Genomic DNA, 14,043 nt, shown 5'->3' with positions numbered 1-14,043 from the left:
AACCCAAGCCATGCAGAAGAGGTAGTCATTGGTGGTCAGGAGCTACCTGACATCTGTTACACAGCCAGGATCAACCAACACCCAATAAAAGAAAACCCATGGCCCCCACATAGAAAAAAAAAACTATAAAGAAATCAATTTCAGCCGGGCGGTGGTGGCGCACGCCTTTAATCCCAGCACTCGGGAGGCAGAGGCAGGCGGATCTCTGTGAGTTCGAGACCAGCCTGGTCTACAACAGCTAGTTCCAGGACAGGCTCCAAAGCCACAGAGAAACCCTGTCTCGAAAAACCAAAAAAAAAAAAAAGAAAAAGAAATCAATTTCATTATTCCAAGGATTTTTAATCAATAAAGAGTCTGCAAACCAAAGCTGGAGAGAAGGTTTAGTGATTAAGAGCACTTGTTTCTCTTGCTGGGGACCTCAGTTCCTTTCCCATCACCCACATGGTAGCTCACAACCATCTGTAACTCCAGTGTCAGGGATCGACACCATCTTGTGACTTCTGTGGGCACCTGGCAAGCACACAGTGCACAGACATATAGGCAGACAAAGCACTCAGATATAAAAAAAAAATCTAAGGGAAGGGGTGTTCCTGCAAACACTTAGGGTTCTGAGACCAGCTTTGACACCCTTCTTACCTGCTGTACCAGAATATCTCCAATTCGGTTGATCACAAAATTCCTGTCGTTACCCATGCAGGATTCCTGCCTGCGTTCTTTCATACTGAGGAAGAAATGCCTATGGGTTTCCAGCAACTCATCTAAGCAGGGGAAGATCTTGTCCACCGTGCTGTGGTCCAGCTGCAGCTCCTCCTTCATGCCCTTCCTGAAGACCTCAGACATGATGAGCAGTGTCTGCATGTGGTGCACCTCGGTCTGCATCAGCTCTGAAACGTGAGCACATGCATGACCCAGATGAGCTGTGTAGCATGTCTGCCAGACATGCAGCCTTTCCTACACTACTGTGAACACTCAAGAATAGATACTTCAATGAAAAGAATGCAGAATCGCAGATCTTATTTGCCTACACCCTTCCAAGTCACGTTTTGCAGACAGGACAGATGGATATACTAAATAGTAATGAGTATCTAATCATCTTTGTGTCATATCATAATATCTTTTATTCACCCTCTTGATGAATGCTAGTAACTTCCTTCATATGCAAATTCAGTTTTTGATCATGCACTGAATTAGAGAAACATACATAATACCAGTTAAAATAAAGATAATTCTATCAAATTTTTCTCTGTAACAAGCAAACAAACAAAAAGCCCCATATATGTCTCTTGCAACACAATTCTACACTACACTAATAAAAATGAAGAAATGTTCAAGACTAACAGGAACATTTTCCCCCAAATAAAAGTCAGTGATGATTAAAATCTTATTTATACTTCAAATATTAATTGTCCAGATATTAGAAGAGGACCCACAAATGAAAACCAAGTAAAGCAGCTAAGAGTCAAATGTTTCCAATAGCTTCAACTCCCATGCCAATGCTCTATAAGATATAGCAGCTTGTTGAAGAAAAGTCTTTCTTTGCTTTTTTTGTTGAGTGCATGCATAATTAAATAGTTGAAATGAAATAACTTGGTGAAATAAACTCAATGTAAGAAAGTTTCCCAAGGCTTTATGATAGTAGATTCTTTCTGTCACTAAATCATTTTTCAAAATTCATTTTTCTTCAGAGGAAAATGATAATTATATATGTATAAAAGATAGAATTTAGATTATATATCATATATATTATATCATGTGCATGTATGAAAAGTCTTATAGCTAAATGTCTTCAATAATTCAAAAATGGGCAAAGCAATTTAGTAGATAAAAACTTCAAAAACAAACAAATGATCACTAAGTATCCAAAAAGATGCTCAACAGGGGTGGGGATAAACTTTAGTGATAGAAGCCTTGTCGCTAAGGCAAAAAGCTTTGTGTGAGATTATTACCCCTTCCTCACCCCCACCCTCACCCCACCTTCATCACAGCCCTCACCCCCACCCCTACCCCAATCCTCATCATCCCCCAGCCAAGTTCAATATCCTTAGTGGGGAACTGCAAATCAAAACCAAAATAACACAGCATGTCACATACACTGAGCTAATTATAGGAAGAAAAGATGGAGAATAAACACATGTTGGCAAAGGTGAAGGTGGGGAGCGATTAGAACCCACCTACATTGGCAAGGATGTAAGATGCTGCAGCTGCCTTAGTAAACAGCCTGCAATCACTAAAAAGTTACAAATGAAGTTACGATATGACTTTCAAGGAAAAAGAAAAGAAACAACATGAAATGTACATCCATTAATGACCAGATAAACAAAATGGGATATTAGTTGACTTTAAAAAGGAGTGAAATACATATGATGATTCTTCAAACATCATATAAAGTAACAGGATACACACACACACACACACACACACACACAGAGAGAGAGAGAGAGAGAGAGAGAGAGAGAGAGAGGAGAGACTGTGGAGGCAAAGGACAGAGAGTAGGTTAGCAGTTGCCCAAATCCAGAGGGAAAAAGAGAAATGAGAAGTGAGTTCTAATGGATAGAAAGTTTCTTTTTGAAGTGATGCAAATATCCTAGAATTGGAATGCTTAATGGCTCCAAAATTTTGGGGAATATACTGAGACCCACCTGATTACATATGGGGTGTAATTTTATGGCATATAGATTATATCTCAACTTTTCAAATCCACTGTGAGAGAAAACAGCAACCACCAATGTGTAGGAATACGAAGCAATCTCTGCACAAGCTTCCAACTACCCCATGTTTGGGGACAGAATCTAAAGTATCAGCCACGAAGGGGAAATAGGTCTAAATACAGCATTCTACTTCATCGGAGGCAGAAATCTCTTTCATTGAGACCCACACCTTTAAAGAATCCATATTTCCTTCCGCATTGTTAGCGCCCCTTTGGCTTACCCTATCATAATATTAAATCCTTTAACTAATTTACTGGTTATGACTGAAGGGGTAGGAATACTATCCCCCCTTTGTATGTGTTGGGGGGGGCAATCCCCCTCCTCCTCAGTGTGTGTGGTGGTGGTGGGAGGGTGACACTGAGCACGCAATCCAGAGCATACTAGGAAAGCACTCTGTCACCGAGCTACTCTCTGGCCCTTGTTCATTTCTCATTAGTTTTGGGTTTGGGACAGAATGGTGCTAGGTAGCTAGGTGGTCTGAGATGCTCAATTCTGCCCAGGGCTGGGGTTGTTGGCAGGAGCCACCATGCCAGCTTTCTTCACCTTTAAAAGGAAAGCAATGAGGAACAGAGGGGAAAGGAAAGATTTTCTCTGCTGGTCAAACCTTTCTGACACCAGAGGCCACATGACCTAAAATAATGCACCTGTATGGTGACAATGAACTTAATAGTGTGTGAGGGTGACCCAAGACTGAAGGAAGAGACATGGCAGCATTAACATATTAAATAATATTACTAATAATAATATATAATAATAATAATATTAATAATATTACTGTTTAACAAACAATAAAAGGGGTAGCATCATCCTGTTATCTTCCTGTGATGTGACTCCCAAGGACTCTAGTACCTCCTGATCTTGGTGAAACCCCACCCCCAACCTCCATCCCTCACCCATACTGAAGATGAACAAGGCTTCTCCTAACAGAGGACAGGAAAACATAGGCCAAGGAGAATGAAGACCCTGTCTCGGCTACAGAGTAGGGTGTCTTGTTGAGACTACTTTTTAGTACGTTCCTCACACTTTGGGATTGTCCTAATTAGCTGTTTCTACTTCAGATTGCCTTCACTCCCAGAAGCACACCATGGTGATATCTCAGTGCAGCTGAGCTGGATACTAAGGACTGCAGCACACAAATACTGTCCTAACCCGGCCTCAGGCCCTGACAGTTTCTACAGGCACGGATGGTCGGTCAACTGTAGGCCACATGCAGAACTGTGATCTCTGCAGCAAGAATATGAAAGTTCACTGCGGCTCAAACAGAAGAAGTGGGGAAGTAACAGGAGGCCAAACTCAAGGAGATCTGTTAAGGGTATGGGAAATCAAATTTCCTTGCTATTTTTACATGCAAGGCTGCATTTAAGCCTTGGAACAGTATTTTATACCTGAATGTTATTATCCCTGTTCTACAAATGGGGAAACTGAGGCCCAGGCGAGCCGCTTAGTTTGTTTGAGACCAGATACATGGAAAATGACAAAACCAGCCTTGAACCCAGGTCTGAACAGTATATCCCCACCCATGCTCTCTCCTCCCAACCCAGTACTTCCGCCCCCGAGGCATATTTAAAATGCTTACCAAAAATGACATCCTGCCTTTTGATGACATCCTTCTCCTGTCTACTGCAAAAGGAAGGGTCCACCACAAGACTCCAAGACTCAGCTTCAAACTCCTGGGCATCACTGCTGAGGTCGCTCCACAGAGAAGAATCCACAACATCTAGAAAAGAAAAGCCAGAAGCACAGTGCACCATACGCCAATCACAGAGATCGTCAAGAAGCAGGCTCTCGGGCTCGAACCTGCTAGAAGCACAGGAAGGCCCCAGCGAGCAGCTACAGTGCAGGCGTGGAGCACCGGCAAACCAGGGGTGAAAGGGTCCAGCACAGCTGCCACGAGAGTGAAGAAGAGCAGCGTCTGACAGCAGCGTGCAGGGAGCTGTGGAAAACTGGAGATGTCATGGTTGGTTTGGGCTCACTCTATTGGAGTCTGATTCAGTAACCTTCCCAGCCTATGCCCTGTTTACAGAGCCTTGACCTCGCTGGTCTCTTTTTGCCTGGGTTGTTTTACACGTTTTACTCAGATCTGAATTTGAACATGTCCACTCGGTTTACCCTTGACTTGGCAAAATGCAAAACACAGTGGGAACCTTAAGTCTTGCAGGTAAAAACTTTTCTAATAGAGCTAAACACATACACATGCACCGTTCAGGAAGCGAAACACACACACACACACACACAACATCTTTCAGGAAAAGAAACACACACAACATCTTTCAGGAAAAGAAACACACACACACAATATGAACAAACACCGTTCAGGGAAACAAAAGCCTATTTGCCCTAAACAATAATCCTTAAAGATCCCAACCGGTGGCTGTAAAGATGAGGTGACAACGCTTTAGGAAAACAGAGGAGAAACCGAGTAAACACCGTCTACCCAGTTCTCTTCCACTTGCCTTGCCCTCATTCATCGAGGCAACCTGAAAACAACAAACAGTCCCCCATCTTGACTTACATCCTATAAAATATTCTCCAAAATGCTTTCTTTCCTAAAAGCAGCAGACAACAGGTGGGGCACAAGTCACAGTGGTCCTGGCAGGAGCTGTTTAATTAAATACGTATTCGGGGGGGGGGGGGGGGGAATTCATTCTCTCCATTCTACTCCATTCTCCCAATAGCTGTGCCTAGTTATCCATGACCCCAACACAGTGCATCTCCTTCTTTTCATTACATCCATCTCTTAGGAATGTGTCCATCTAAAAACTGCTTCTTTACTCCTCAGTCACTCCTGACTGCGTCCCTCAAGACTAAGCTGTCATTAAAAACAAAAACTTTTATTGAATTTGGTCTTTGACAGTTCCAACATTAAAGTACATCCAGAGTACTGTTACCTCTCCCTTCCATCTTCCACACCCCCAACAAGTCACTTTGCTACACTCAGGTTTTCTTGAGGCCCTTAAGAAAAGTAGTTTCTACTTCAGGCAGATACCATACGACTTCTACAGAACAGCAGAGAACCGAGGAGACGACTCAGCAGATAAAGGGTTCGGTGTGCAGAACCATGCAAAAGCCAGGCAAGCAGGCTGTGGCCTCCGCAATCTCAGGATTTAGGAGGTAGACGGGTAAGCTGGCCAGCTGTACTAACCAGAATTGGTGGGCTCTGGGTTTGAGGATCCCGCCTCAAGAAATAAAGTGAAGAATAATTGAAAAGGACACCCACTATCAGGGTTAGGCTTCCACATGTATGCTCTCTTATCCATACATGTGTGTGGGACCAATATACATACACACATATGTGCATACCACATACACAAAAACATGAGAAAAAGAACAAAATAACACACTTCTATCTCATTTCTTGTACAAAATATCCCTTTCAGTAAATGCCCACAGAGACGGGAGCGTTCCACCCCATCTTCTCACCTTCCATCATGAAGGACTCTGTGGAGGGGGAAGAGCCCATGGACTGATACAGCTCATCAGAATGAGATCTGCTTCGCCAGCTGGTACTGTCCCCCTCCAACTCCAAGGATGTCACTGACCTCCTGAAGCTGGGAGACAGAAAGGGGGACACGAGTTAGCCCCCACAACCACCCTGGGCCATGAGAACAAAGCAGGCCGCTGAGCCTCACCTCTCCAAGGTGGTTCCTGGGACGCTTCTGGACAGCGGGTGCACCTGCCCTGCAGCTTCCTTTCTTCCGGCTGGCAGTCCGATGGGCATGGAGGAGGACGGGTGCAAGGAGAGTCCCGGTTGTGGGACGTCTCTGAGTGAGGAGCCTGGAATCACAGGGGACACTTCATGTGCCAGGGCAGCATTTACAAGCCAAGAAAGCCACAGGCGATCCAGACAGGTACACCCTCCAGCAGCCACTTCCCATGGGCTGTGGCCCAGCCTTGAAACCAGTCTCTCTGACACTGCCTGGCACCTTTCACGTGTCCCTTCCTCTTCTCACCCTTCCAACACCCATGCCGCCGGCCTGCTTCCACACCTCCCCTGGGAGACTGTGGATGTCTGGTGCGACCCAAGCAAACAGATGAATGGAATGGGGAAGGACCAGCCGGCTTTCCCATAAACCACTGCTTGTGCTCTTCGAAGCCAGCTTTAAATAGACGCAAGGTGTCATTAGCTCTGTTGGCAAAATGCATACGGTGTGTGTAAACAAGCAGATGCACCCAGAGAGAGCAGCTCAAGGGAAAGGAATGATGCTGGAGAGTCCACTCCTTAGGGAGCAAGACTCCCAGGCAAACGAAGCCCAAAGCCCAGCCATGTTGTTTTCTCTATGCACTGAAAACAAGTGGGCATGGACACATTTATGTTTGGGAAGAACTATAAATAACCCTGAGTGGGAATTTCAGACCCTGTGGATTGCAGCTATTGAGTCTACATTCTGGAGCAAAAGAGAGAAGTGTTTACATAGATGCCAGGATGTAACAAGGAAATGTATACATCTCCGCTTTGGTCCCGTGAATTCCACGGGAAGAAGAGGAGCAGAAGACATACAAATATCTAAACTCTGAGCACCTTTTTAGTCACCCATTGAACCTCATGAAAATGAGAAGCACCTCAGAATGGATGGCAAGAGATTTCTGAGGCCAAAGCAGGGGACCGAGTGACAAGAGAAGCTTAAACAAAGGTGCGTAGCACCACACGCAAAGCATGTCACCATGACTTAGCGCACTGATTGCCTCCACCAGAGTGGCTTCCAAGATGCCAGTCACACTTTGTTAAAGCGCTGAAGTGAAAAGTGACCAGGCACTTAAAATTCCTGCCACTTAAAATGCAAAGCAACCCCAGACAGAAGAAACTACAAACGCTTTCACGGGAAAACAAGGGTTTTTTGAACTGAGGCAAAGTCAGTGTGACTGGCTCCTCGCTTGGAACACAAGGAAGTGTCCAAGGTTCCTGGTTGTTTTCAAGAGAAACTATTTAAACCTCGGTAGTGTATAATTAAAACAAGGACAGAGTCATCAGATTTAGAAATACACAAATAAAACTTCAGCATGCTTTATAATTTCAGCATCACACTGAAGGTACTAAAAAGACCACAGCCTCAAAAGCAACTTATCCAAGCACAGGGTCTCCATAACACTGGACCACAGGGACCAGTGAGAATGGAGAGATTCCAAACCCAAAGGCTTCTTCTCCACTAAACTGTGTGAGTCATAAGGAGGTTTTAGCATGCATTTCTACAGGTGAACATATGCTACTATTAGGAAAACATCATATCATGTACATTCAATGCAATGTCTCTGTCTACCCCCAAAGTCATTAAATCAATAAACAGCATTAGAATTGAGACCCATCAGGTAACACTATTCCCATATAGTCCCTGTGATACACAGGCCACGCTCTACAGATGATGCAGAAACTCATAGGCTGACCAAAAAAGTTTATATCCTTTTCTTGACTTCTTTACCCAGGTAAAAATTACACCATTGCATATGTTATAAAGAAGAAATCACTGGACAAATGAGGAAACAAACGCAGGAGGTAGTTTTACGATGGAAAAAGTATGGTATGCATTACATTTTTAAAAGTTCTCGTCATTTTCCCACATCACTTACTTCCAAGGATGGTTTGTGGTTTGTTCTTGTTGTATTTCTCTTGGAATTTCTAGTAAAAAATTATTAGAAACACATAAAATAAGATCAAAGCACCACTGGGCTACAAGAATGGACACATGGTTATACAGCATAGGGATCTTATCTACTCCACAGTCATTATCTTATTCACTTCAAGAAAGAATTCAAAGCAGAAAACAGTAAATGCAACAAAAGTTGAGTGTGGTGACCAGGAAATGTGCCAGGAAGAGGAGGGATGAGCCTCATGAGTACTCAGTGCTCAGAAGGCTCTAGACAACTAATGTCTACGGCTCATGCAGCCAGGCCGTGGAGAAAGAGGCCCTTCTACCCACAATGCCTTGCTTCTCTTGTGTCTTTCTACCTCGCCATACTCCTCTTTCCCGGGATAACCACCCCAAACTCTGGGTATCACCTTCTACAACAACCCTTAAGTGTATCAGTTAACTCAGAGCTCCGTGACGACCACCCCACCACCTCCACACTGCAGGAGGGTCCTGCTCAAACTCACACACACCTCACATTCAATGGTGGAGTGGCCATAAAGGACTGGAAGTGTAACTGTCGTCACCTTTGTAACCTTGTCCCAAATATGCATCCTAGCTCCATGCCTCCAGGTAGGCTCTCAGCCACAGCGATGCTCCCTGGGGATGTGCTGGAAATACACATCCCTGGGACCCACTTTACAGAATCTGAAAACTGGGAGGGGACCTAGAAGTTGAGGTTTTTACAGCCTTTTGGGTGATTCTGATGACGGCTGCTTGAGAATATGGCTCTAGACAGAAAGCCTAGCTTGCCCACCTCAAATAACACAAGCAGATCTTCTCTCTACTGGTAAACATGAACAGTTACTCGATAGTCACACCCTCTAAGTATGTGTTACCAACATATGGTAAGTCCAACAGCCCTAAGAGTTTGGTGTCCAGCAGCAGACGACACAGGTAAGCAAGCTAGGCAACAAAGCACACGTACTCTGCAGGGACCGGGAAGTTACCTTGGTACACGGAGGCACAGCATCTTTGCAGCCCTTGTGTGTGTTCGCCTTACAGTCTGAAATAGAAGACACGAACATTTCCATCTGACTTAAATGTGACTTAAGGTCACATCACACTTTATTAGTTATTATAAAAACGACACAAAGGACATATATTTAAGAAGTTAAATATTTAAATGATGGCCGGGCGGTGGTGGCGCACGCCTTTAATCCCAGCACTCGGGAGGCAGAGGCAGGCGGATCTCTGTGAGTTCGAGACCAGCCTGGTCTACAAGAGCTAGTTCCAGGACAGGCTCCAAAGCCACAGAGAAACCCTGTCTCGAAAAACAAAAACAAAAAAAAAATATTTAAATGATGCACAGCGCCACACAAGTATAAGCACATGTGGGAACTTTGAGTCCCCTGAGGACAATTTGTCATCATCTGTAATGACCTTATACATTAGAAAGCATACAGCTATGTACCGAACCCCTCTGGGTCTGCCTGATAGCTCACTTCCTATTGTATGCACTGTGTGTCTTCAGGGATTTCTGAGGCTTGACTGATAGCCTTCAACTCTAGCATCAGGTATACTGTCTAGGGGGATGGGAAGAAATGAGCTCGCAATAATGCTGACCGAGAAAAAACAATGCACGTCAGCTTCAACTGGAAGAAATTACTATAGAGAAGGCTTAGAAGTCAAAGGTACACACTGCTCTTGCTAAGGACTGGAATTCAGTTCCCAGAACCTACGGCCGGTGGTTCACAACCACCTGCAACTCCAGTCCCACTCTTCTGGCCTCTGCAGACAGCTGGATTCACAAGTACACAGATCCTCACAACCACACACACACATACACACAATACACACGAATAATTTAATACAAAAATAAATCTTTAAAAGGCAAAGAAATTGGAAGCAGGCAAATCATATAAAAATGGTTTGCCACTAGCTCATACGGCCTCATGTCCCTAGAGGAAGACAAGCTGTCTGCCCACAGGGATAGAGACCAGGATGTTGTCATGTACAGTGGTGTCCATTGGGGCTGTAGTCCAGAGGCTGTCATGCTCCTTTCTGATCCTCCTTGCCACCTTCAAGTCAGCCACCCTACACTGCCTCTCTCAGGAGGAGCCCGTGGCCTGTAACTGAAATGTCTTTGGGAGTTGATCCATAAAAGCCCATTTCAGCACATCACGCCCCACTGCAGAAGACCCTGCAGGCCACTGTGAGCCAGGCCAGAGACTGAGCCTCAGACTGTCCCTCAGTGGTCCAAAGGGGCATTTTAGTTGACTAGCTAATGCCAGTTTGCAGAGCAAGGCATCTCTACATCCTGGCTCTCCAGACGAAATCCATTTTCTTTCCTCTTATTTCCAACCAAGCAACCAAGCAGAAGAAAAGGAAAAGCGGAGGTTCTGAGATGCCAGTGAACAAAGCAGGGGGTGCAGGTTGGGTAGGGGTGAGAGTTACAGGAAGAGCCGCCCACCAGGCTTCAGGCCCAGAGATAGAGATGGAAAACGTAGATTTTTGAGATGTGCTTCTGATAGGACAGGCAAAGATGTGTCTATGAAATCAAAGCCGAGGGCATGGAGGGAGATCAGGACTGTGGGTAGGTCAACAGCATATGAGAGGTGGCGGGGCTTTGTGAGGCAGACACTGCCAGGCAGGTGAACAGCAGGAGCAGATTTTCAACCAAACAGACACAGGTCCATGTGACCATGATATCAAACTATGTGCTATGTGAACTCAAACTTCAAAGATCCCAGGATGTGAAAACGAAGGCTGTGATTATAAAATAGACAAAGGCAGATTCCCAGAGATGACCCTTGTCTAAGAAAGAAGCCAGAAAAGATGAAACCAGAGCCGTCATAGCCCAAGGTGCAACAGAAGAGAATGTCCTGAAGCCAAATGAGCAACCTCGAGGGCGAAAAGAAAAGTCTCACTATTTCCTAATAAAAATAATAGGCACAGTCTGACAATATCCGTGAGATGAAAAAGTTAAAAGTACTTTGGCATACAGGTAGAGAGAAGTGGGCTACTAACAAGGGATTCAGGTCACACAGGCATCAGATTTTCCTGAGGTAGCAGTTAATACTCAACTATGCTGGACCTTGTAGACGGAAGCTTGAACTTTGGACTAAAGTTTTATTTAGCCACGTAAGCAAAGTGCATAGGTTTCAGTAAACTATCCCATCCCATCTGAGCCTGAGAGGAGAATCAGAAGTAAAGACTGAAGAATGGATTGACGAAAGGTTTTCTTTTTCATTTTTGAAGATTTATCTTTATTTTTAATCATATCTATGTGCCTGTGTGTGAGAATGCTGAATTGAGTGAAGACGCTCACCGAGGCCGGGACATCTGATCCCTCTGGAGCTGGTGACAGTATGGGTTCTGGAAACCAGACTTAGGTCCTTTGCAAGAGCAGCATCCACTCTTAGCAACTGAGGCATCTCTCTAGCCTAAAAGTAAGCAGTGACCCAGGCTAATAAAAGAAAGCAGGGCTTGGTGATAGACATTTGTATTCTCAGTACTTGGGAGAGGAAGGCGGGAGGATGGGGAGTTCAAAGTATCCTTGGCTACATAGTAAGTTTGAGGACAGCCTAGGCTACAAGATACCATAGCTCAACAAAACAAAAGAAGGAAGGAAGGAAGAACAGAAAGAAGGAAGGACAAGAGGGAGAGAAGAAGGGAGGAGGGGTTTCAAAGCTATTGTAAGTACACACACAGAATTAAACGAAAACATTGAATTGCTCTTGAAGCACTGAAGCCATTCCTGAAATGTTCAGCCTACAATATGAAAGAGAATGTAATAATACAACAATTGGGTATACTAACAGAGGGAGGAAAGGCTCACATAAGGAAGATAAAACTGTATTAAGTTATGAGCCTTACGTAGACATAACACTATCATTAGTAGATATTAAGAGCCCTTATTGTGCCAAATTGCAGGAGACGATAAAAGCAAGCAACACATGGTCTAAAGCCCCAAGCCAGACAGCAGAAAAACAGCCAGGAATTGTCAAAGATAGTTGGCAGCAGTAAAATTAAATGTAAATAAGAAAACCCCTTTGTTATAAAAATGCAATTTTCAGTTGCATTACAGATTCTCTCTAGCTAAATTAAAGACATACATGCCAAAATAAAAACCACAGAAACAGTTAAGGGACACACAAAGAAAGAAAAAGCAAGAGGAACATTAATTTGAGACATTCAGAACTCAGTACAAAAGGCAAGAAAGGATATCAAAGTGCAACAATATTAATTAAAGTTCATCTGCAATGAATTCACGTATGAAAGTCTGTGCACCAGATAATGTTGTATCAAAACACAAGCAACTGAGCTCAGGCATACACGAGAATGTTACAGAACTGCAGTGTTTATGAACTGTTAGCATCTCGGAATCTCACAGAGAAAATGACACTAAGATTTTGAGTAGCTCTACAATGTACTGTTTCACCTCATATTTGTCTGTAAGATTGAAGCTATTAATCAAACACATAGAAGATCCACCCAGCACAGAAGAGACTGTCAAAGTCTGCCTACTACTCAATGTCAAAAATGTAAGGTTAATATAAGTTTAAATGACCAATATTCCGCCTTCCAGTGAAAAACCTTGGAAGTCCCCCAAACTAATCCTAAAACCCACTGTGGTACAGAGAGAAACAGCGAGTATACACTTCAGCTTGCACACAGACTGCAGAATTTAATCTAAGGGAGTAATCAGCAATGTAGGCAGAGGTGTGTGAAAACACATGTTCGTCTATGTTATGAAAATATAGGAAACCTAAGTATATGATGAGAAATGACTGAAGACTCTTGATAGAATCATCAAGCGAAATCCCAGCATTAAAAACTGACGTAACCTCGTTAGGTTAGCGACTAAATAATGAATGTGGAGAGCGGGAGAATTAGACCTCCCTGGGGAAGAGCCCTCTAAGGGCCTATCCAATGCCACGCGCTCAGAGCTCAAAACAAGAGCAACCCCAAATGGACTCGGGTTGTAGCCGTATATTTGTATGTGTGCATACGTGTAAAATGGTAATTAAAGAAAAACAATAGAGATAATACACGAGAGTGGGGGAGGGTGGGAGCTGGAGGGAGGGTAACAGTGGGAGGGGGTAGCAGGGTATGACAGTAGGTAATTGAAAATGATGCAGTATATTATATACATGTATGAAATGCCATAATAAAACTCATTAGCTTATACAATTTAAATGCTCACAAAATGATGATATATTGATAGCAAAGTTTTTGCATATAGAAAATTTTTAGACAACTTAAGTTTCTATTGAATCTTGTCTTGAGTATCTGTCTGGAGTGATGGGAGGATTGGCTTGCTGGTAAGCACTGAGCTGGGAGCAAGGTCTCAGTTTCAGACATGCAACATTCAAAAGCAGTGAGTAAGTCTTCTGTAAGTCTTTATATAGTTATTTTTTTTAAGCAATGACAGATTTGATAGCTGAGCATGTCTGAGGGACTTTCAGCAATTTCTGGCTTCCACACGATGTCATTAACATGCACTTAATGAACTCAACAGGAGTGGGTCTTGCTTATGCATCTGTTTTCCTTAGCAGCCATTAACTGAGCCTAAGTGTTAAGGGTCAGCTTTGTGGCAGCACCTGGGGGGTTATGAAAAATTACTATGCCCCCCTCCCTTTCCCCTTCCAGCATTTATGGTGACAGAGAGGGCCAAGGAAAATTACATGGAGACTATGCCACAGCATGGATGGTGGTAAATTATAGGGCCCGGGATTTAATGATGAGGGAAATGACAAGCTAGACACAAG

The 14,043-nt window shown here is 43.8% G+C and overlaps 1 protein-coding gene across 1 annotated transcript in view; it reads right to left on the bottom strand.

The window, feature by feature from the left end:
* Arhgef28 (Rho guanine nucleotide exchange factor 28) overlaps nucleotides 1-14,043 on the bottom strand; it is a 114,775-nt gene that overhangs the window by 62,783 nt on the left and 37,949 nt on the right. Inside the window, exons 9-14 of the mRNA XM_038322967.1 lie at nucleotides 9,280-9,335; nucleotides 8,271-8,319; nucleotides 6,338-6,482; nucleotides 6,129-6,256; nucleotides 4,285-4,425; nucleotides 637-884 (exon numbers count right to left, since the gene is read on the bottom strand). Coding sequence (XP_038178895.1) covers nucleotides 637-884; nucleotides 4,285-4,425; nucleotides 6,129-6,256; nucleotides 6,338-6,482; nucleotides 8,271-8,319; nucleotides 9,280-9,335 — 767 coding nt within the window. The remainder of the gene's footprint in view (nucleotides 1-636; nucleotides 885-4,284; nucleotides 4,426-6,128; nucleotides 6,257-6,337; nucleotides 6,483-8,270; nucleotides 8,320-9,279; nucleotides 9,336-14,043) is intronic.

The sequence above is a fragment of the Arvicola amphibius genome, chromosome 3 (assembly GCF_903992535.2).
Source record: "Arvicola amphibius chromosome 3, mArvAmp1.2, whole genome shotgun sequence".
NCBI classification, from domain to species: Eukaryota; Metazoa; Chordata; class Mammalia; order Rodentia; family Cricetidae; genus Arvicola; species Arvicola amphibius.
Note: the sequence above shows the minus strand (reverse complement) of the source record. Positions and strands in the feature narration are given on the sequence as shown.